Here is a 22,736-nt window from a genome sequence, read left to right on the forward strand (position 1 = left end):
CGGGCTTGCGTCAAAGCTGTGCTGCCTGCATCCAGACACAGACCATGCAGCTCGGCCCCTACCCTCTGCTCCTTAGGCACAGGATTTGACTGACAGCAGCAGAAGCCAATGGCTCCCGCTGCCTCAGCAAAGCCTGTGAGAGCTGCTAAAGATGGGCACAGCACTGGATCAAGCGAGGGCTCAGGTAAGAATTGAGGGGGTGGATATATTAAAATCTAAACATTTACCTTAAGGCAGGAAATGCATTAAAGTGCTTTTTCTTTTTTTGGGGTTAACACATTCTGTAAAGCATGTTATACAGCACAGTACTTATGCTGTATAATTTGGCCCGTATTACCTGAAATACCTGGCTGACCCTACCTGGCTATGCCCCTCCCCCCTGTAAACTGACCAGGATATATCAGGGCTACTGAGCCCTGACATAGTGGTCAGTTTACATGATTTCGTCATACGCAACCCTGCTCTCCTGTGTCTCCTCCTCGCCCCCCTCTCTCCGCCTGTCTGCGTGGCAGCTGCTCTCTCATCCCATCCGTGCTGTAATATACCAATAAGTGTCCCTGTGCTTGTATTAAGTGTAAAAAAAAAAAAAAGAAAAAAAAAAAAGAAGGTCATTTGTATCAGCGTGGCTCCCAGCGATCAGCTGACGCGCGTGTCTCTCTCTCTTCTTACCAGCTGACGTCTGCAGGAGTGCTAGGCCCCGCCCACTGGAATGGAGAGCCGAAGAGTCAGCTGAGCGATTGGAACTGCGCTGATATAGATAAGCATATTTTTTACATCACATAGGCACAAGGACACTTATTGGTATATTACAGCATGCATGGGATGATTTTATATATGTGGGTTAACAACCACTTTAACACCAGGCACTTACACCCCCTTCCTGCCCAAGCCAATTTTTAGCTTTCAGCGCTGTCGCACTTTGAATGACAATTGCGCGATCATGCTACACTGTACCCAAACAAATTTTTTATAATTTTGTTCCCACAAATAGAGCTTTCTTTTGGTGGTATTTGATCACTGCCGGAGTTATTATTTGCACAACAAATAAAAAAACACTGAAAATGTTGAAGAAAAAAAAAGTTTTTCTCTTTTTGTAAATAAGTTTTCTCCTTCAATGAAGGGTACTGATAAGGCGGCACCAATGAGGTGGCACTGGTATGCAGCACTAATGGGCACTCATAGGCAGCACTGATGGGTACATATGGGTGGTACTGATGGGCATCACTGATCTGGCAGGCATTCATAATGGGCACTGACTGGCACCATTTGTGGGTATTGATTGGCATTATTGGGCACACCAGCATCCCTGGTGGCCATGGAGGACATGCTTGGCCATCCACGTGTTAGGGGCTTCGCTGATAAAGAAACAGCGCAGCCCCCCCACCAGGAGAGCCGCCGATCGGCACTCCTCACGTCTAAGACGCGAGTGAGGAAAAGACGGTTCTTTCTGTTCACATTGTGACCAGCAGTGATTGGACGCGGCTGATCACGTAGTAAAGAGCCTCCGGCCCAGTAAAAAGGTTTAGGTTTTAGAACCATTTTAAATAAAAATTCAGAAATTTAGAAAAGTTCACCTGCAATTTGTCATAAGGCATGTTGTGCTTTTATTCAAATGTGGCTTAATATATGTTCACAAAAACTATACAAAACCGTGAAGATTTCATTTTTTTCTCATAAATATGTGATTTTCAGTAAAATATTAGAACAGACGATCTAAACATTTTCATGAGGCTGGATATAATGCTGCTAAATTCCAGACAATCAACCAGAAAAAACAGTGACACAGGAAAGGAGATAGAAATAACCATCTGCCATTTAGGCAGGCCCAATAAATCAAGAGGTCTTGACAATACATTTGTGGGGCTCAAATAGGAAAAAAGGTTATTCCCTTTTCCAAATTACATGAATATATTGTATAGGAATACGGTGCTTGTCTTTTAGAAATAGAATACCAATCTGAGTTCTGTACATGTTATGCTGAACAAAATATATACACAAGAAAGTTTACATGTGTATTTTGTGATATTTGATAGAGGAAGTAGAAAATGTCCTTGTTAAGGATCTGAACTCTGAACTGAAAGCTGTGCCCAAAAAAGAAAGGCTGGAGTCAAATTACTATTTACCGATATTGGCTGTAGGCTCCCTGTGAATTAAGTCCCCCCACCCCTTGTACTTTGGATCTCACATTGCAGATATACAGCCATAAGGCTGTAGGCACACTTATGTACCAGGATGTGTACTGCAGTTTCTCAGAAGGAATGCAAGATACATCTTTCAGAGTCTAGCTTAGACACAAATTTACATTTTTGGATATTCCCTATAACAAAGCATGTCTTTACTTTTTCAGTTCAGGCCTGATTTAATAACATGCGGTTACAAATGGTTTTAAGCAAAAAGACGCAGATAACAGATTTTACGTTTATAAAATGGTTTTATTTTCAAAATGCTCTTCTCATTATTAAAAAAGGGTTGCAGAAAGGCGTAAAGAAAAATACTTAGCTATACTTCCCTAGTGTCAGAGAATTCCTGAAAGACGGCTGGCTCAAAGACATGTGCATGGTATTACTCATAGAACTGTGACCAGCCGCAAGCGTGTTCACAGTCCCTGTTGGTGCCAGACAGCCTTAAAAGGATGCTCTTATCCAGTGACAATGCTGACTGGTCTTCAGCTGTTCCTGTGTGCATCTTCAATTGCTGACCTGGCTTGTTTTTGACCCTGATCCTGGATTCTGCCCCTGGCTCTGCTTATGACCTTGATCCTGCCTACTCTTCTGTAGCTCATTGCACACCAGCTGCTGACCTCTGCTACCCATATTGACCACGCTCCTGTCTCTGATTCGGCTCTACGTTACTACCAAGTGCCTGACCTGGCTGTCACCTGCATCAACTATCACAGTGGGTTCATACCACAGGCTTGTTTTGGGAGCTCTGAGAAGCCACGCTTCTTGAACTTGCAGTGCAGATGGAGTTCCTCCCCAACTCAGGCTGGTCTGCCCTGCAGAATCTCTGTTACAGGCCTGATGTGCTCCCAGTTCGACCATCAAACTCTACTGGCACTTGTGTTTCTCCTGCCCCTTGGTACTGTTTTGCCCTCAGTGGGGCCTAGGCTGGAGAGGCAAAACTTGTCATCTCAGGCTTCTATCAGGTATACAACACCTAGCTGGAACAAAGCTACACCCCCCGAACTGGACTACATAATAGTTTATCATCAAGGTCAAATTCAGTGGAAAGTAAATGAGTTACTTGTATCACACTGTTTTGGAAGGAGATTGTATTGTTTAAGTAATGCACTGTAGTAAGTCAGGTTTGCTGTGATAAAGGAAAAATTTAAACATAATGCACGAGTGCTCCACTTATTCATAGAGCCCTAGTTTGCGGTCATGTGATATAGGAATCAGGATGGCCGATAAGAGTGGATTTTCAAGACCTCAGATAAAAAGGTTAGTTTGGTTGAGAAACAACTTAACGCTGCAGTTCCTCATTAGGTCCACATCCATGAAATGAGGAATATGGATTATTTGATACTTTAACTGCTGGTAGGTTATCCCAGGAATTAGGCTGATATAAGTATGCAACACTGGATGACGTTCTAAAAAAAAAAAGCAGTTTGCTGTGAGACATCACACACTTTCAGATTAGTTGTTAACACTAGAATTTACTAATGATTTTTTAAAATATCTATAATAAGGAGACAATGATACCTGCCTCCAGCTGTAATATGTAAAAGAGCAGTACTTTTTTTCAGAACCCCTTCCCATCTGTTCACTGCATTATCATACATTGGCAGTCAATTCTTAATAGGTTTCTTTATCCCAAAGCAACAGCCCAGAAAAAAAAAAAAATAAGGGGGCTTCCTTGCGTGCATCACTGTTTTTCACAGAAAAAGTTCTTAAATTCTAATCTGAAAGTTTTGGTATCTGGACAAAAATGATTAAGGGAAATATAAAGCGATCTATTTTTTACGTGGTCAGGATAAAGGTGTCTATAAATCTAAGATTATTATTGCCCAATCACACAGGGTATTATTTTGCCTAAGCTAAACATTTTAACCCTTCTATCACTGTTCGCTAACACAGCAAGCAATGAGTTTAAACATTAAATGCTCACATGAAATGCACTAATATTTTATGCACTATTCTGAGAAGAGATCATGAAAACATGACTGTTATTGGCCCCCAAGAACAGTTTTGAAAAGCACTGCTATTAACTTTTTTCACACCAAACACATCAATTAAACATGCTGTTCTGATGTGCATTGAACCCCAAATGCAGACTTCAAAAGAGCAGGCCAACACACCCAAAATGCAGATATTTTCCAAATGCAGGGCAACAAAATGGTAAAACAATGGATTTTCACGTCTTTGCATTTTCCTGGACTGGAAGTTACAGCAAAATGACAAGGAATCTGGTGTGATTGAGCCATGAATGAAAGTTTACACAACTACGGTTTGCTTCTACATAACAGTACAGTACTTAAGTAACAGAACTTCCTAAAAAGCTAAAATGATTAAGAATGGCCTTGCAACAAACTGGTTATTAGGAAGAAGTTGGAACAACAAATTTATAACCAATGTTTGGCAGAGATCACGGTATAAAAATAACACAACACACATTCCATCTCACCGCATTTATTTAATTACAGAACAGTATTTCAATGTGGTTTGGAATGTGTATATTCTCTATGAAGTTATACAGGGTTACAAAAGAAAAAAAAAATGTCCTGCCAATCCTTTGTCCCTGCTTTGGTTATCCACCCCTATATCATTTGGTAGGCTATGTCATCCTTTGCCTGCAAAAATCCTTCCTAAATTTTCCATCAAAATAAGCTATAGCATAAAAAAAAAAAAAAATCAAATATTCCAGAAAACAAAGACGCTTGTTGCTGACAACAGGACACAGGTGCATACATTTACTTTCTTTGAAATAGAAGCATCCCTCAAATATTTGGGTGCTTGAAGGAATATGGTCTTCATTCTTGCCAAAAGGAGAACATAAAATGTATTGCCCTAAAGTAAGGAATAAAAATATTAGAAATAACAAAATTCTGGATCCCCTTCTCTGGTAAAGGAGTGCACAGAATTTGCAGGATAGTTCGTATTTGGGATTTCTGCTCGCCTTCAAGACATACAGAAATATCCTATAGAAGCTTCTATCCAGAATCCTGAAGATAATTTGTGGAAAATACATACACCACCATCCTTACAGGATCTCATATTTGTCCACAAGGAAAGCCGTCTCAGTTGAAAACCTCACAGGACTGTTCCCATCCACATGAGTCACTTTGGCTACCTAAAAAATAAAAACAGAAAGTAACACTGTTTAAAAAAAAAATTGGGAAGATGCAAAAAAAAACAAAAACAAAAAAAACAAAAAACAAACAAACATTGATTAGCCATAAGAAATCCTAAAGTGTTACTAAACTCAGGACCCTGCATTCACTATCTTTCCAAATTCTTTATTTAAAATTATCCAACATACACAAACTGGCATGCCCATTTAATCCAATACATGAAAAGAGTGAACATGAAGCAAAACCTTTACAAGCCATATGTACAACCTCAATTATAATATAAAATGTATGGGCGACCATATCAGAGCACCCAATAATCATGAAATCTACCAGGCTTAACCTATTAAACAAGAAATCAACACTCTAGGTTCGAGTAATCATTGCTGCCATGTATGCAGAGATGAAGTATTTTTCTTTAACACCAGTAAAGTGAAAAGGTGGAACTAAAAAGTGTAAGAAGAAAAAAAAAAAGATACAGTGCAGGGTGGTGGTGGGGGGCTGGGGGAGATAGTGGGGAGGAAAGGTGTAGCCGCCGTCAGGGGGTTAGAGTTCCCCAGGGACATTCCCCTGCATTCACTATATCTGGTCTTCAACAGTACACAGAAATGCAAATATTTTAGTAAATATAAACTGCTAAATACAAATCTGCTATATACTGCTTATGAGAAAAGGTGACTTCCATCTGTCCGGCCGAGCACTGATTAAAGCTTGTAGGAGGAGTTTTCAGTCTCCTCCGACTGTCCTATGAGCCTGCATGATCCCTGACCTGTCTGAACAGTGCTGATTGACCATGTGCTGATGACATTGCGCCCTCCCAAAATAAACAAACACCACATTATCTAGCAATACACATCAACCTGAAAATGTGCAGAGTGCCTCCAAGGCTCTGTACTATCAGCAGATGGATTGGGGACTCTGGAAGAAGGGGAGGATCAGAGAAGACAGGATAAAACAGCCTTTTTACACAATGTGGAGGATTAACCACTTATGTTCCATTCTTGCATGTTTTAGATCTGTATTCTGTTTATTGCTTAATCATTTTAGCACAATAAATTAATCCACTTGTCTTACCTTGTGTTTTTATCATTACGGCTCATTGCTCTGTATTACCAATTCTAAAAATTAAAAACCTACCCAACAGGCTTGGGCTGCACACATTCTGCAAGCCACAGGCAAAAATTTCCACGCAAAATTAGAACTAGTGGCCAAAGGTTCTGAAATCAGTCCCATCAGTGAAAGCACCTGTACTGTACTATATTCTTTATGGGATAAACACAAACCACTGCATTAATATATAGACAATGTTTGGGGTTGACTTAATAAAAATAGAGACTGCACAAAATCTGGTGCAGCTCTGCATGGTAGCCAATCAGCTTCTTATTGCTGCTTGTTCAATAAAGCTTTGAGAGAAAAAAAAAAAATGGAAGCCGGTTGGTTTTTATGTAGAGCTGCACCAGATTTTGTACTCTGATTTTAGTAAAACAACCCCTTTGTGTCTATTTTAAAAGCCCAAATGCACGTTTTATACCCATATTTAGGGTGTAAAACATGGTCATGCACATCATCCCCAGAATCTACACTGCCCCCTTTACCTTAATTGCAGGAGAATCCAAATGTTTTTCTTCTTTTGGCACATGATATTACAAGTCCCAACTGCCATCATGGCAGAGGGAAGATATGCAGAGCATGCCAGCGATCGGTCCTCCCTCCCCACCATGAAGTTCAGCTTTGCTTCCTCCAACCAGGTCCATACCTCGCTACAGACCTGAGGCTGGAGGAAAGCTCTGCAAGAGCCTGTGCACTGAACTTGTGCTGCACTACTCACAGATGCAATACTCCGCAGGCTTCATAGCAAAATATTAGCAAATGCATTTTGGTTGCTGCATTACCTCCTACTTTGTAACGTTGATTAACAAAAACCAATTAGAAGATTTATAAATTCCTTGAACGCATTTTAATTTTTGTTTAATATGCTGCAGGTGTGATTTTGCATGCAATTTCTGTGTGCATTTTTCAGGTAGGGAACTTAGAGGGAACTTCCAGCTTTTCTTTCATTGCTTTGCACTGAAATGCATTGTTTATTTAAAAATGGGGTATATACATCTCGGAGAAGTCAGCATGATACACAGCAAAAATACTGGTGAGGAGTTTGCCGCTAAAAACAAGGACATACACTTTTTGTAGTTTGGATGGGGTTAAAGTAACTCGGTCGCTGAGCTACAAATATGTAACAAAGCAAAACATGCAAAAGAAGAGGCTCAACTGTCCTAGGCCTGTTTTCCTAACCATAGTCTCTAGAATTTCTCCACTGTGCACCGTTTTTTTCTTCTGCCAGCCCCTATGTCACTAGAGGATGTGTGGCACGGGAAACAGGCATTCAACACTCTCAGAAAGTGTTACATTTGAAGACTCTCCAGGTGGCTGGGGCTCCTCAACAGTATGAAGATCAGAGGAACAAGCCAGTGGACAGTCAAGTATAAGCCATCTACTTTTGCAACTAGTACTTTGCTGAGATGAAAAGAAGAGCACCTAAAATGTTGAAAAGCAAATGAGCGCTTGGACAAATATACAGTCATGTTTGGGGAAAAACTTTTCGTAAAAGAGATCCGACAGACATTTTTATAAATCTATTTCCCTTTTCAGACTTTGAGTACTCCAATGAACATCCTTACTCACCCGTAAAAATTTTAAGTCAGTGTCACAATATTAACATGCTTTCAAGAAGAATAAAAAAAAAAAAAAAAAAAAAAAAAAGCAGCGTGTGGAAATCTTACCTGTATGCTGCAGTAGTTTTTCTTGGACACAAAAGACACTGATACTGGGAAGAAATCATTAGGGTGACCAGCAATGCTGAATTCCAGACTTCCAGTTTTGTTTTTGCTGTCAATGACCGGAAGTGTCCACTCTAATATATTCCTTCGGTTGTCATGGTGGTAATCTCCATCTATGTCTCCAATCACTGGAGCCCCAACTCCTGACCTGCAATAAAGATAATAAATAACAAAAAAAAAAAAAAATTTAAACGGCTTCCCACCCGGCCTATTGTCAAATGACGTGAGAGCTCTCCCATCCTGTGTGGACATCATAACTTCCTCCCATAATTGCACCGCAGGAATCCACCGTACACAGCGGATGACTGATCACTGTACAGGCCAGTGACAGTACAGTGTGAGCACTGTGATTAATCACAGTGCTCACATGACAGTTGTACACAATGGCTTTCATTCATTGTGTACTGTTGCGTTGATCACTGTGATTGGTTGTAATTTGCCACGACTATTTGGGAAAAAGACTAAATAAAGTTTGTTATATACACTGTCACCGGAGCAGTACAGCATCACCATATGACTGGTGTGGCAGTGATGAAGGACACCGACTGGTGACAGTATGTGCTTGCCCAGCACAATGATCTGTTATGCGCTGTGTATGGTGGACACAGCAGTGACATTTTGTGCCACAGCGCAGCCCCTACAGCATGTGACTAGGATGATGTCATATGACGTCCACCCAGGATCGGAGAGCTCCTGCTTAGCAGCTATTTGGCTATAGGCAAGGCGGGAAACAGTTAATGACAAGACATTATAATTCAGGCTTTAATATACTAATATCTCTGTATTTTCAACATGTAGCCACTGGGGGCAGGCATAATGGAGTTAACGAAGTTTAGCTGAACTACGATAGTGATGGCAGAGCCTGTGGTGTAAATGGGTGGGGATGTTATTGTGCACTTCCTTGGCCAGGTTCAACTATCCATGTACAACATGCATATGGTCTCTTTTCTTTCTTACCTTGCTCCAGACATTCTTCTCAGACAGATTTCAAAAGGTATGCACTGCCCCTTTTTTTCCCACAGAGTAAAGCACAGATTTTAGACATGAGACTTGTTCAGCTAGTCACACAAGTCTAGATGATAACGTTTCTTTGCCATCAATGTTAGAAATATGCCAATACATTTAGTTTTAGAATTTTCCATCAAAAGATCTGGGCAGCACAACAAAGCTACCCTACTAGCCATTGCAGAACTAAAAGTTTTACCCTGGGTCATTCACTTTGCATAGGAAACATGTGCCACCATTTACTTCATGGAACATCAACAGTGACAGTGAGCTTATTTTGTGTCCTCATAGAACAGGTTAAAGCATGCCTTTTTAATATATAATTTTGCCTTTGTACTAGTACAAGTTCCATTCGGCCCCCCTGATATGGGTCTCATCTCTCTGAAACTAAAAGTCCCTATTTGCTTCAAAGGTCTCTTAAAGGATCTGTACAACTAGTCTGAGCATGTCTAACTTCAGACCATTTATGTCATAGTATGCTTCAATATCTCTCCTGTTTGTACAACAGCAAGTTTGTACATGCCTCACTGCTGTCTCTCCACTGTCTACAGAATTCTATGTTTTTAGCATACACACTGGTTACTCTTTTGGAGTTATTTATCAATATGCCCAGTAACGGCTAGTCATGCTCTGCAGTTCTACAATGTCTCATATCTCCCTTAAAAGTTTAGATTGTAAGCCCCATGCACACGAGACGCTGTTAAACGCGTGTTCAGAGGCAGTTGGGCACTTTTTTCAACTGCCCCTGAACTCAATTTTATCCTATGTGTCCATGTACACAGTCTCGTTTTTTGGCATTTTTAGGCAGTTGCATTTAACCTCGTTTTTTCCAGAAGCAAAAAAACGCGTTCAGATGCCAAATGTGGCTAAACGCCGGTACTGCTTTTATAAGCGTTTTTAAAAGGTGCCCTATTTTTTTACATTAAAAATCTCAAATAAGATGGCAAATGATGAAAAACCATTAAAAAAAATATTTTAAACAATTGTAATTGCTTGCAATGATTCATAGACCATTTATATACCCCGAGCCCTTGATCCAATCCAATACACCACTAGCATTTCTGTTATCAGAAGTATAATTGGAATTTCACCCATATGTTAGATTTGAACAAGCAACTTGTGGCAGGTGACGTGGCAAGTGGACAATCCACAACTTGTGGCAGGTGACGTGGCAAGTGGACAATCCACAACTTGTGGCAGGTGACGTGGCAAGTGGACAATCCACAACTTGTGGCAGGTGACGAGGCAAATGACAATCCAACTTGTGGCAGGTGACGTGGCAAGTGGACAATCCCCAACTTGTGGCAGGTGACGTGGGAAATGACAATCCCCAACTTGTGGCAGGTGACGTGGGAAATTACAATCCCCATCTTGTGGCAGGTGACGTGGCAAGTGACATGCTAAATACAAGTACACTGCTGCTCTCACAAAATGGCTGAAAGAGTTAAAGAATACTGTTTTTTGAGCTTGGAGAGGGTCTTGATGTTATCATAACTAAATGCTTCTAGACGCAAACGCGGTAAAATGCGGGCAAACGCAGCAAAACGGGTGTTTCTAAACGCTGGTTTCAGCTTTTAAAAACATGCTTTCAGCAGAGTTTGCACCAGCGTCTCGTGTGCATGGGGCCGTACTTGCAATACATCAAAGCTGAGAGCATAGGACTTGCATAGTGCAGGCTTCAGGATGCAGAAATCCATTCCACACGAGGAGCTCTATAATATCTGGCTGCAGTGGATTAGAGAAAGCTCCTTTTTTGGTAGGCTGTTTGTAGGACATTCTGACTTCAATATGGTATTGTCAATTATCTTTAGCAGGCATCTAACTAGTTGCATTTGCTGTCTGAAAGTTGCTCCTTAAGAGTTTATGCAGCAGTGTACTGTATAAGAAGTGTATATATAGTTATTTTTTCTCAGCTCTGGTCCTGTCACGTGATCTCACAGCTCCAGCTCCCCTATATGTCAGTGAAGGGTGGTTGCCACAGGGAAAAGGAGGGAGCACCGACAACGGCTGTGCCATGGAAGCCTATGAGTGACATCACAACTCCCAGAATTTACAGCTGTTGTCCAGCACTCCCTCTTCCTTTCAGCTGCCACTCACTGACACAGGGGATCATGTGAATGGACCAGACTAAAAATAGGCAAGTATAAACATCTATTTTACACAGGTTATGGGAGGATAGGTAGCAGGAGGGGGGGACATTTTTTAAGCATAGTTAGCGTTTGGCTGGAATTCTACTTTAAAGTGGATATAAACCCTCACATATACCCAGTGAAGTGAACAGCCTCAGATGATACACAGGGATTAAACAAATCTCCCTACATAAGTTTTAGATGTACAGTGCCTTGAAAAAGTACTCATACCCCTTGAAATTTCCCACATTTTGTCATGTTACAACCAAAAACAAATGTATTTTATTGGGATTTTATATGATAGACCAACAAAGTGGCAGAAAATAGTGAAGTGGAAGGAACTTTATAAATGGTTTTCAAATTTTTTTTACAAATAAATGTGAAAAAAGTGTGACGTGCATTTGTATTCACCCCCCCAAGTCAATACTTTGTAGAACCACCGTTCACTGCAATTACAGCTGCAAGTCTTTTTGGGGATGTCTCTACCAGTGTTGCACATCTAGAGTGACATTTTTGCCCATTCTTCTTTACAAAATAGCTCAAGCTCTGTCAGATTGGATGGCGAGTGTCTGAAGAGCAATTTCAAGTCTTGCCACAGATTCTCAACTGGATTTAGGTCTGGGCCATTCTAACCCATGAATATGCGTTGATCTAAACCATTCCATTGTAGCTCTGGCTGTATGTTTCAGGTCATTGTCCTACTGGAAGGTGAACCTCCGTCCCAGTCTCAAGTCTTTTGCAGACTCTTTACAGGTTTTCTTGTAAGATTGCCCTGTAATTGGTTCCATCCATCTTCCCATCAACTCTGACCAGCTTCCCTGTCCCTGCTGAAGAAAAGAATCTCCACAACATGATGCTGCCACCACCATGTTTCACAATGGGGATAGTGTGTTCAGGGTGATGTGCAGTATTAGTTTTCTGCCACACAGTTTTGCTTTTAGGCCAAAAAGTTAAATTTTGGTTTCATCTGACCAGAGCACCTTCTTCCACATGTTTGCTGTGCCCCCCACACATGGCTACTCGCAAACAGGACTTCTTATGGCTTGCTTCTTGCCACTCTTCCATGAAGGCCAGATTTGTGGAGTGCACGACTAATAGTTGTCCTGTGGACAGATTCTTCCACCTGAGCTGTGGATCACTGCAGCTCCTCCAGAGTTACCATGGGCCTCTTGGCTGCTTCTCTGATCAATGCTCTCCTTGCCCGGCCTGTCAGTTTAGGTGGATGCAACGTCTTGGTAGGTTTGCAGTTGTGCCATACTCTTTCCATTTTCGGATGATGAATTGAACAGTGCTCCGTGAGATGTTCAAAGCTTGGGATATTTTTCTTATAACTTAACCCTGCTTTATACTTCTCCACAACTTTATCCCCGGACCTGTCTGGTGTGTTCCTTGGCCTTCATGATTCAGTTTGTTCACCAAGGTTCTCTAACAAACCTCTGAGGGCTTTACAGAACAGCTGAATTTATACTGAGATTAAGTTACACACAGGTGGACGCTATTTACTAAATTAGGTGACTTCTGAAGGCAATTGGTTCCACTAGATTTTAGTTAAGGGTATCATCGTAAAGGGGGCTGAATAAAAATGCATGCCACACTTTTCAGATATTTATTTGTAAAAAAAATTGAAAACCATTTATCGTTTTCCTTTCACAATTATGTGCCACTTTGTGTTGGTCTATCACATAAAATCTCAATAAAATGCATTTACGTTTTTGGTTCCAACATGACAAAATATGACAAATGGAGTGAATACTTTTGCAAGGCACTATAAATCTGCTGTCTTCAGCTTATTCTTTAGATTAGATCACGTTAGATTTTCTCTTCCTGGTTAGCACTGCAGTGAAGCCTGGGGATACAGCCAAGACAGCTGATTGGAGGAAAGTAGGGATGCACCGAAAATTCAGCAGCTGTAACATATCGCCGAAAGAGAAATCACGCCGATAATGGCGCCGAAAATGGGGCGGGGCCTGGGCCCTGGTGCCACCCATTACGGAGGTGTCGTCAGGGCTGATTCTAGGCGGGTGCAGTCACACAGGCGCCACAGAGGTGGGGGCGCTAAAGCACCAGAGTGCTCCCCCTCCATCCTCCTCCTCCTCTCCTTGTCCGCGACAAAAGGCAGCTCTCCCAGCCGCTGCGTTTCCCAAGCCCGTCCCCCCTCTCTCCTCCAGTCAGAGGAGGAGAGCGAAGCAGCCTGAGATTGGAGCGGCTGTCTGTGTGGAGGGAGACTAGCCACGCAGTGACATCGCTGAGGGGGCGATCCGGGCCTGCAGTGACATGTGTTCTCCTGCTCCTCCTCTCTCTCAACTCCTGCCTGCTGCGATCTGTTCTCCACCCATTCTCCCATCTGTTTTTATGTACCATAATTGGGTGGGGGTATCCTGGGGGGGTCTGTACTAATGGAGGGGATGGTTTGTCCTGGGGGGTAATCGCTGGGTCAGATGAGAGGGCCGATTGGCCATTATCTAACGTCCATAGGAACGGCAGACTCTGACCATCTTCCTGTATGTACCATGTCCCCAGTCTCTGACCATCTTCCTGTACCATGTCCCCAGTCTCTGACCATCTTCCTGTACCATGTCCCCAGTCTCTGACCATCTCCTGTATAAAAATATTTTTTAAAAACAGTCATTTTTGGTATCGGTCAGTTTCGCCCTAGTGTATTTTTCATTTTTGGTATTGGTTTTGGCACCAAAAAACCCATTCAGTGCACACCTAGAGGAAAGGCACACACCCCCTCTCCCCATAGGTAGAGATTTTCAGCTCTGTTCGTTGAATCGTTCAGCACTCTGCTAATTTATAGCATCCTCCCCAACACAAAACTCAGGTTGCTTTCATCTCCTGTGACAGAATTGTCAGACCTTCTCATGCTGATAACCGAACTGGACAGGGAGACAGCTACGGGATATAGGGCTTTGACGAGAGATAAAACACTGCAATTATGTGTGCCCAGCTCAAATTTCATGAATCAGGTTTACATCCACTTTAATATAACCCAGTTACAGGGAATGGAAGAATGCAGCATTTGGTACTAGGGATTGACAGATTATCGGTACAGCTGATTATTGCGGGCCGATATGAGCATTTTTGATACATCAGTATCGGTTGCAAACAAACCGATATTGGTCTCCGCGGGCCGCGGCCATCTTTTTGGGGCCCAGAAGCCTGCAGGGGCCCATGGGACACGCACACGGCATCATTACGCTTCCGTGCACTGGACACACGTTCTGAGTCTGACAGGACGCCTCCTCCACACTTGGGGGGACACGCCAGTCACCCACCCACAGCAGGGTACCAACATTGTTTGTGCAACACATGCATAAACAATGTGAGCATGGAATCAACTGCAAAAACCAAAAATACGTCAAAATCTTTGGGCCCATCTAAGAGTTCATCATGTTGAATTATATAATAAAGCACAGAAAAAAAACTGAATCACAAAGTGAAATACCACAATCCCACCAAATAAAATAAAAGATATGTTTCAGAAAAAAGCTAAGTGGCTAAATTCAGATGCAAGATCCCAACAGCTGGACAAAACAATCACAGAGATGATGGTTACAAACAACCAGCCATTTACAAAGGTGTCTGACTCTGGATTTCAGCGGTTGATGTCCATAACTAAGCCAAGGTACCCACTGAAGTGTGAAAAGTATTATCGAACTGAAATGCCGGGAAAGATTCACCAAAAAGGTAGTTGAGAATGTAAAGGCCATGCTGCAACCAGAGAATGCTGGAAACTCACTCATTCACGACTGACTGCTGGTCAGGACCAAAAGAGTCACTAATGAGTCTTACATGCCACTTCATTGACAGCGGATGGACAAGGTGATGCAAGGATCCCACACTGGAGAGTATATTAAAGAAATGTTTGTAGGCATGCTTCAAGACTGGGGAATAAACAAAGACCGAGTGATGCTTGTGCTTTGTGACAGCGGCGCAAACATGGTGAAAGGAATGAGACTTGCTGAATTGTCCGACCTCAGTTGCATGGCACACACCCTGCAACTTGTGGTAAATGATGGCCTGTCAAGTCAGAGAGCTTTGATCGATCTAATCGGCATGCTGAGGAGGTGCGCAGGCCACATCCACCATTCAGTCCTTGCCAAGCAGCAACTGAGGTGCATTCAGGCAGACCTTGGCCTACCCAAAAACAGCCCAATTCAGGCTGTTCCAACACGATGGAATTCAACACTTCATATGCTGCAAAGAATGCTGGAACAGAAGCGAACTATGAGCATCTATTGAGGATATAGTTGTCCTACTGCTGATCAGTGGGACATTGTAGACAATGTCATTGAGACCCTCCTCCCCATAGAGGAAGTGACACTAGAGGTGAGTCATTACGACTCATCTGTGTCATCTGTCATCCCATGTGTGAGTGTGCTGAAGATGCTTCAAGAGAATGAAGGACCCAACACACATGGCATTAAAACATTCAAGCAGGTCATGAGGGACAGTCTCAAACCCTTAGAGAAGCATGAAGAAAATAAAAATGTTGTGCTGGCATGCCTTTTGGATCCTCGATACAATGCAAGCTCTCTCTTCTGATGAATAATTGGCCAAGGCAAAACAATGGCTGACAGAAGATCAACACGAGCTGCTGGAGGCTCCTGCAGAAAGGTCAAGTTTGGAAATGCATGTTACTAATCTGGAAGAGCAGGGGTATGGCTTGGTGCATGGAGGGATAGGACATGTCTCCTCTGAGCTCCCGCACCAGCCGTTATAATGGACATGGAAGCGTACATAAAAGCACTGCCTACTAAAAATGATATACAGTCCTATATCAACAGGCTGGAGAAATCAAACAAACAAGAGCTAAATGACCTCCACAGGGACATAGGTCACTACATTGAGGACATTGAACATACAGTGGAGGATTCAGTTGCACAAAATCGCTAAACACGAGGAGATTCTCCATGAACACACCATACAAATACAGCAACTGTTCTATGGACTGGACGACCAAGAGAGAGATGCAATAATATAAGAAACCGTGGTCTGCCAGAAACGGTGGAACCAAAAGACTTAGCAGTTGCAGTCACAGCCTTTTTCAACCAAATCCTTGTTAAACCTGGCTCCCCGATTGAAATTGATCGTGTCCACACATCACTGGGGCCTCGCAACCCAAATCCAGCCTACCCAAGGGACATTATTTGCAGGATCCATTTCTTCAACATCAAGGATGATATCATGCAAGCTGCATGCTCACAAGACTATTCTCTTTAATGACACTCCAGTCATGCTGCTGGCTGACCTGTCCAGGCAGACTCTGCTGATGAGAAAAGCCCTTAGACCCTTCACAGACGCACTGCAAGCTAAAAAAAAAAAAAAAAATATCAAGTACAGATGGGGATTTCCCTTGAGGCACAATGGTAAGACAGCTACCTTCTGCACACTTGGAGACCTGGCTAACTTCCTGGGAACTTTTGAACTCCTTCAAATCCACATTCCAGACTGGCCACTTGCAGGCAGCGACCCCTGGCCTGCCTCTTTCCACTGGATGGACAACCTTCACAAAGAAAACGCTCCCACGCATCCAAATCACCAGCAGCATGAACTCCTTCATCCCCCCCAGCGGCTGGTGGGAAATATTTTTCCTCTTCTCCTGACCCCAGGAGCCCCGACTAGGAGTGGCGACTCACGGTTGGTTGCTTGACCATAGTTGGACAAGGTCCCCTGGTATCTGCCGAGTGTGCTGCCAAGACAACCGTTATGTCTTATCTGCATTGTTACTAGTTGAAAACCATTTTTTAGCTATATGCCTTATTTAATAGATGCTTGTTATTGCGTTATCTCTGCAATGTCCTCCCATTAGGGGCCGCCCCTCCCGAGCCACTCGGGTTACCCCCAGGATGTCTCTTTTGGGCTCCTGGGGTCCCCACCGGTTTACCAGTTATCGTGTTTAAACTGTTTCTCATCTTTAGGCTGGGGCGGGTAGCCCCCCTAAATGCGCTGCCACGTCCTCCACATTAGGACTTGCAGAGTCTTCACTGACTGTTTTCAGTGCTTACTTTAGTTCTGCCATTTTCTAGAGACCTCTGTTATATCCCCCCTATGGCCGCTAGAGGGCGCTGTTTTACCACAAATAAGGGCTCAGTCCCCAGATCTCCAACAGTGTGGCAGAACCTGCTGCTCTCCCTCACCAGCTTGCTCAATCGGGACAGTAAACCTAAGAGAGCAGCTGCCCCATTACTGTTGGTAATCCCTATAATTTTCTATATCCTCTCTTCTCCCTCTTCCCTCCTTTCCCTTACCCTCCTATGTCTGATGTCTTATTTACAGATTTCGTGAAGTACAGTGGTCGATACTCTATCACAGCCTGCTACTCCACTCTCCCTGTCCCATAGCGTCCCCCTTAGCTCTTCAGATTTCCTCGCTTAACTGTCGAGGCTTCAACACCCCAGAGAAACGCAGACAGCTGCTATATCACTTCCACAAATCCCACACTCAGATACTTTTGCTCCAGGAAACTCACTTTCGATCATAGCAGGAATCCTTCCGCCAAAACGAAAAGAGTCTCAATTGCATTCCATAGCTCCTTCACCCCGGAGGTTCTTGACTCACGTGTTAATCCACTAGGGCGCTACTTATGCCTGAAGTTGAAACACATGCCAAACGGTATTTACACTGGCTAACATTTATCTCCCTAACAAGGATCAACTCACCTTCCTATCCTCTGACAGCACATCTAGAAACATTCGGGACCCTCAATTCGATCTTAAGGGGTGACCTAATCGTTCCATTGGTACCGAGACTAAGTCCCACATCTCACAGACTACATTAACTAAAATATGCTGCATGTTCACCAACCTATCCTTGGTGGATACCTGGAGAATACTCAATCCTACTGGTAAGGACTACACATTTCTCCTCGGCACATGGGTCCTACAGCAGAATAAATTACTTCCTGTTATCACAATCACTGTTAGACTTTGACTCCTCCTGTCATATTGGGATCAAGCTCTGGTCAGACCATGCCCCGGTACACCTCACCTTGGGCAGGCTTCACAGATTCACACACAGACACACATGGCGACTGAATGACAACTTACTATCTGACCTAGCGTGCAAGACGGCGATCTCTGATGCGATTAGAGACTTCACACACACTCATGTTAATGATGTGACATCTGCCATGAATAAATGGGAGACGTTGAAATGCATCCTATGGGGAATCTTTATCCAGCATGGCTCTAGACTAAAAAATCCCGCGTAGCAGACATTAAGCGTCTATTTGCTCTCATTGCTTCCCTTGAAGCAACACACAAAAACGCACACTGGAACCTAAGACCCTAGCGGAACTCTCCATTGCACGTCGTGACCACCTCCGCCTTTTCACAGAGCGATCCCTAACTGCCCGCCATAAAAAGGAAGACACTATTATGTTCAGGCCAACAAGTGTGGCAAACACCTAGCACAAACTCTTCACCCACAGCAGACAACATATCCCATACATCCTTGCACATCCTAACCGTAAGCTCCATAAGAACTCGGAGATTGTTTCCGAATTCCGAGATTATTACTCCTCACTATACAACCTACCCACCCGAAAAAGAATACACTCACCTGTCCAGACGATCCTGACATGTCCGCATACATCCAAGACACAGCCCTGCCCATGATCTCTGCCAGTGCTATTGAGGATCTTGAAGCACCCATTACTACAGTGGACTATTTACTGGCGATCAAGAGCCTCAAAAATGGCCTGACGGTTACAGACCACGCTTCTAGCAGACATTTGCTCCTCAGCTGGCCCCAATCATGGCACGGGCATTCGAGGAAGTAGACGACACCCCCCTATCCTCTCACTTACTTCAAGCCAAATAGTCGTAATTCCCAAACCATGGAAAGCTCACGCGACCTGCGGTAACTACAGACTCATATCGCTACTAAATGTTGACCTAAAAATTGTTTTCGAAGATCATTGCAAACCCGCTTGGCCCCATACTCTCCGATTTGATACACAGTGATCAGGTAGGCTTTATCCCGGACCGCGAGGCCAGGGATAACACTACGAAGACCCTTTATCTGATTTCCTATGCTCAGCGTAAGCATATCCCTGCCTGTCTGCTTGCATGCGACACGGAGAAAACATTCGATAGGGTCAGCTGACAATTCCTCCAACTATCACTACAGCAGATTGGATTTGGCTAAAATGATGTCCCTCTACTCTAAAACTTTGGCGAAAGTTACGGCTAACGGTGAACACTCGAAGACATTTGAGATTAACAATAGGACCAGACAGGGCTGCCCTCTATCCCCCCTCCTTTTTGCTATAACCATTGAACACCTAGCCCAGGCAATTTGTAACGACGAATGCATAAAGGGTATCCCCACCCCATCGGCCCACTGTAAGCTCTCCCTATATGCAGACAACCTACTACTGTACGTGACACAACCACACATTACCATCCCCTCCTTCATGAGCTTGATCGATTCGGCTCCCACAGAAAAACTTTAAATTAAACATAGCTAAAACTGAAGCCCTGAACATATCCTTACCCACCCATGTCCTAACAACAGTCCAATAAAACTGACTCCCTTTCATTGGCAGACTAAATCTATCAAATATCTGGGGACAGAGATCCCTCTGAATTTCCATGATGTATACCCCCTAAACGTCAGCCCTTTACTAACTAAAATCTGACAATCACTAGAATCCTGGCACCACCTTAAGTTGCCATGGCTTGGTCGCATAAATGTCCTTAAGATGGATATCCTCCCCAAACTGCTCTGCTTGTTCCAGGCCCTCCCATTTACCCTCCCGATGTCCTACTACCGAATGCTCTGCTCCCTAGTGATTAAATACGTATGTCAACACTATCCCTCCAGATTAAAACAAAAAACGTTATGCTCCCGCAAACACACCGGAGGCATTGGTCTCCCTGATTTCAAAATATATCATGCTTTGGCCATATTCTCCAGACTGCTTAAATGGTTCCCACGCCCGCTGACCAAACCATCAACGCTGATCGAACAAGATATGACGCAGGTAGACCTGCAGGCCCTGCTCTGGGGGTACAATCTCCAATTCCGCACCATGCCTATGCTTTCCCTATTGACTGAGGTGGCACTAGTTTTGTGGTACCGTCGACATACAGCATTTGCACTTTCTACTGACCTCAGCCCCTTAACCCCTTTGACAACCCAACACTTCCGGACTACGATGGGACGGGTGGGTGGCTATGAGAGAGCAGGCTGGCCAACGGCATGCTCATTTGTTCACACAACGGGCAGATTTATACCACTTGAGGGACACCAACCCCCCATGACAAACTGGTTATCCATGATGTCCTTGACAAAATTTTGCTCTACCCTTCACTTATCGGGCCGGATACATAGGGCCCCAACGACCTTTGAGGAAATGTGCGGTCTCTCCCAGGTCACTAGACACACGTTATCTTTAATATACAAAGAAATTCACACACATACACACCACCCTACCCACCTTTACACGAAAGTGGTCCAATGACCTAGAAACGGAAATCTCTCTGGGAGAATAGCAAACCACCTTCACATTTACCCACAAGTCTTCGATCTCCAGAACTACAAACTACTCTCTAGATGGTACAGAGATCCAGTCTTGGTCCACGGACTGTTCCCCAACCCTCAGATACCTGCTGGCGCTGTCACAGAGGAAGAGGAACATCTCCATATCTGGTGGGAGTGTGCTTGTGTCCGTCCCTTCTGGAAAGGAATATTTGAGGTATATAACGAAATGTATGATGACTCTCTCGCCCTCCCCCTAAGGTGGCCCTACTGTCCATCCTCCCGGGTTCATTCAGATCCCAGAAAAATAACCTCCTCAGGTTTTTTCTGTCAGCAGCCCATCAGCTGATTGCGAAATCCTGGAAATCAGAGGTAGTACCCCCCCCCCCCCCCTTCATAGGTGGGCTGATATCCTCAATGATGTCATGCTTATGGAGGAGATGCAGGCTAGAGAGGGAGACAACTAGGACTAACCACTAACTGTGGTAGGTTTGGGTTCACAATTCCGACTCAGATTGTTACACAGGCTAAATAGAGGATGAGCTGAGGGAAACCCTAGGTGTTCAATCCCGGAATATCACTGGGGAACGTGGTCCCAGTGAGTTGATGTCCACGCTCCAGTGAACGGCTTTCCAATCATTTTGTTTCAGTTACACTAAGAACGAATTATAAAACAGACACACTGTATGTATACCTTTACCTTCCCCCATACCCTATAATACCCCTTCTCTTCTCCCCCTCCCACCCGGTTTCATGGATACATATGTCCAACTATGAGGACACACAGAATGTTTATGACGCTGATTGCAACAAACTAATACTATGTACCGATTGTTTGGTGGTATCTGTTTACCACTACTCCCCACCCCCCTTTTTCTTTATTTTGTACCCTCTATTGCTCTACTTAGAAAATGTTTAAAACATATTCAACTGTAATCTGAAAGAACAGGATGCTGCAAAACGTCAAAAGAGACAACGAGCAGAAGAGAATCTTCATCATGGTTGAATTGATGCCACGTTCAGTATGTTATTGGGCCTCATGTGGAGTATTCTTCTGAATGTGCATCATTAATCAGCTTGGATGATGAACTTCATCTCTATTTGAAGGAACCAGTAATTGACAAGTGGTGATCCTCTTCAGTGGTGGAAAGAAAATGAGTCATGCTACAAAAGACTTGCCATTCACGTTAGAAGATACCTCTCTGCTCCTCCATTTGTACCAAGTGAGCATGTTTTCAGTGAAGTGGCAGCAATTTATGAAAAAAACAGAACCTGTTTAACAGGTGAACATGCTGAAATGTTATGCTCTTTGCACTATAATAGTGTCAGCGTGTCCTGTCCACTGTCTAGCTTTTTGCACTGCAGTAGTGATTTAAATTTAATCAGTGCAATGCACTAGTAACAGTTATACTTTTTCTATGTTTTGGGAAGCCATTTAAGAAGTTATTGTTTTTCAAGCACTTTATTTTTCCCAGTTGTTTACTTTTAGACCTCGTCCATCACACCATGGTGCACTGCAGACAGATGTCAGTTTTGAAATCTGTGTGTGTTTTTTTTCCCATCAGTTTTCATGTGAAGAACGAGCCCTTAATATTTAATTTTAATAAACATTAACATGTTCAGTTTATACCAGATATGTACATAAAATTGGTGTTATTTTTTGAAAAGTTCAAATAAAACAATAATCGGTCGATCCCTATTTGGTACTGCTTGAAATAATATGGTTACCAAACATCAACGATTGCAACACAGTTGTTTGCCAGTTTGATCATTCAAAATGCAAAGTTTAAAAGTTCATAAGTGTGGGGTGTATAACTTTTACCAGTCATGAAAGAGGTACAAAGCTGATGACAATTGCAAGGCTGTCCTTCTGACTCCAAATAAGTATGCATATATGTCAGAAGTTCCTATCTGAATACTTGTTCTGGGTCAGGGACTCCTAAGTTAAGCCAGAGGGTCAGCATAACATCCAGGCAAATAACATTTTAAATA

The 22,736-nt window shown here is 43.2% G+C and overlaps 1 protein-coding gene across 1 annotated transcript in view; it reads right to left on the bottom strand.

Moving 5' to 3' along the window:
• Window positions 1-4,612: 4,612 nt before the first annotated feature.
• ARCN1 (archain 1) overlaps window positions 4,613-22,736 on the bottom strand; it is a 68,252-nt gene continuing 50,128 nt past the window's right edge. The window contains exons 9-10 of the mRNA XM_073602511.1: window positions 8,065-8,269; window positions 4,613-5,289 (exon numbers count right to left, since the gene is read on the bottom strand). Of these exons, the coding sequence (XP_073458612.1) occupies window positions 5,200-5,289; window positions 8,065-8,269 (295 nt within the window). The 3' untranslated portion in view covers window positions 4,613-5,199. The remainder of the gene's footprint in view (window positions 5,290-8,064; window positions 8,270-22,736) is intronic.

Source organism: Aquarana catesbeiana, linkage group LG10 (assembly GCF_042186555.1).
Source record: "Aquarana catesbeiana isolate 2022-GZ linkage group LG10, ASM4218655v1, whole genome shotgun sequence".
Classification (NCBI taxonomy): Eukaryota; Metazoa; Chordata; class Amphibia; order Anura; family Ranidae; genus Aquarana; species Aquarana catesbeiana.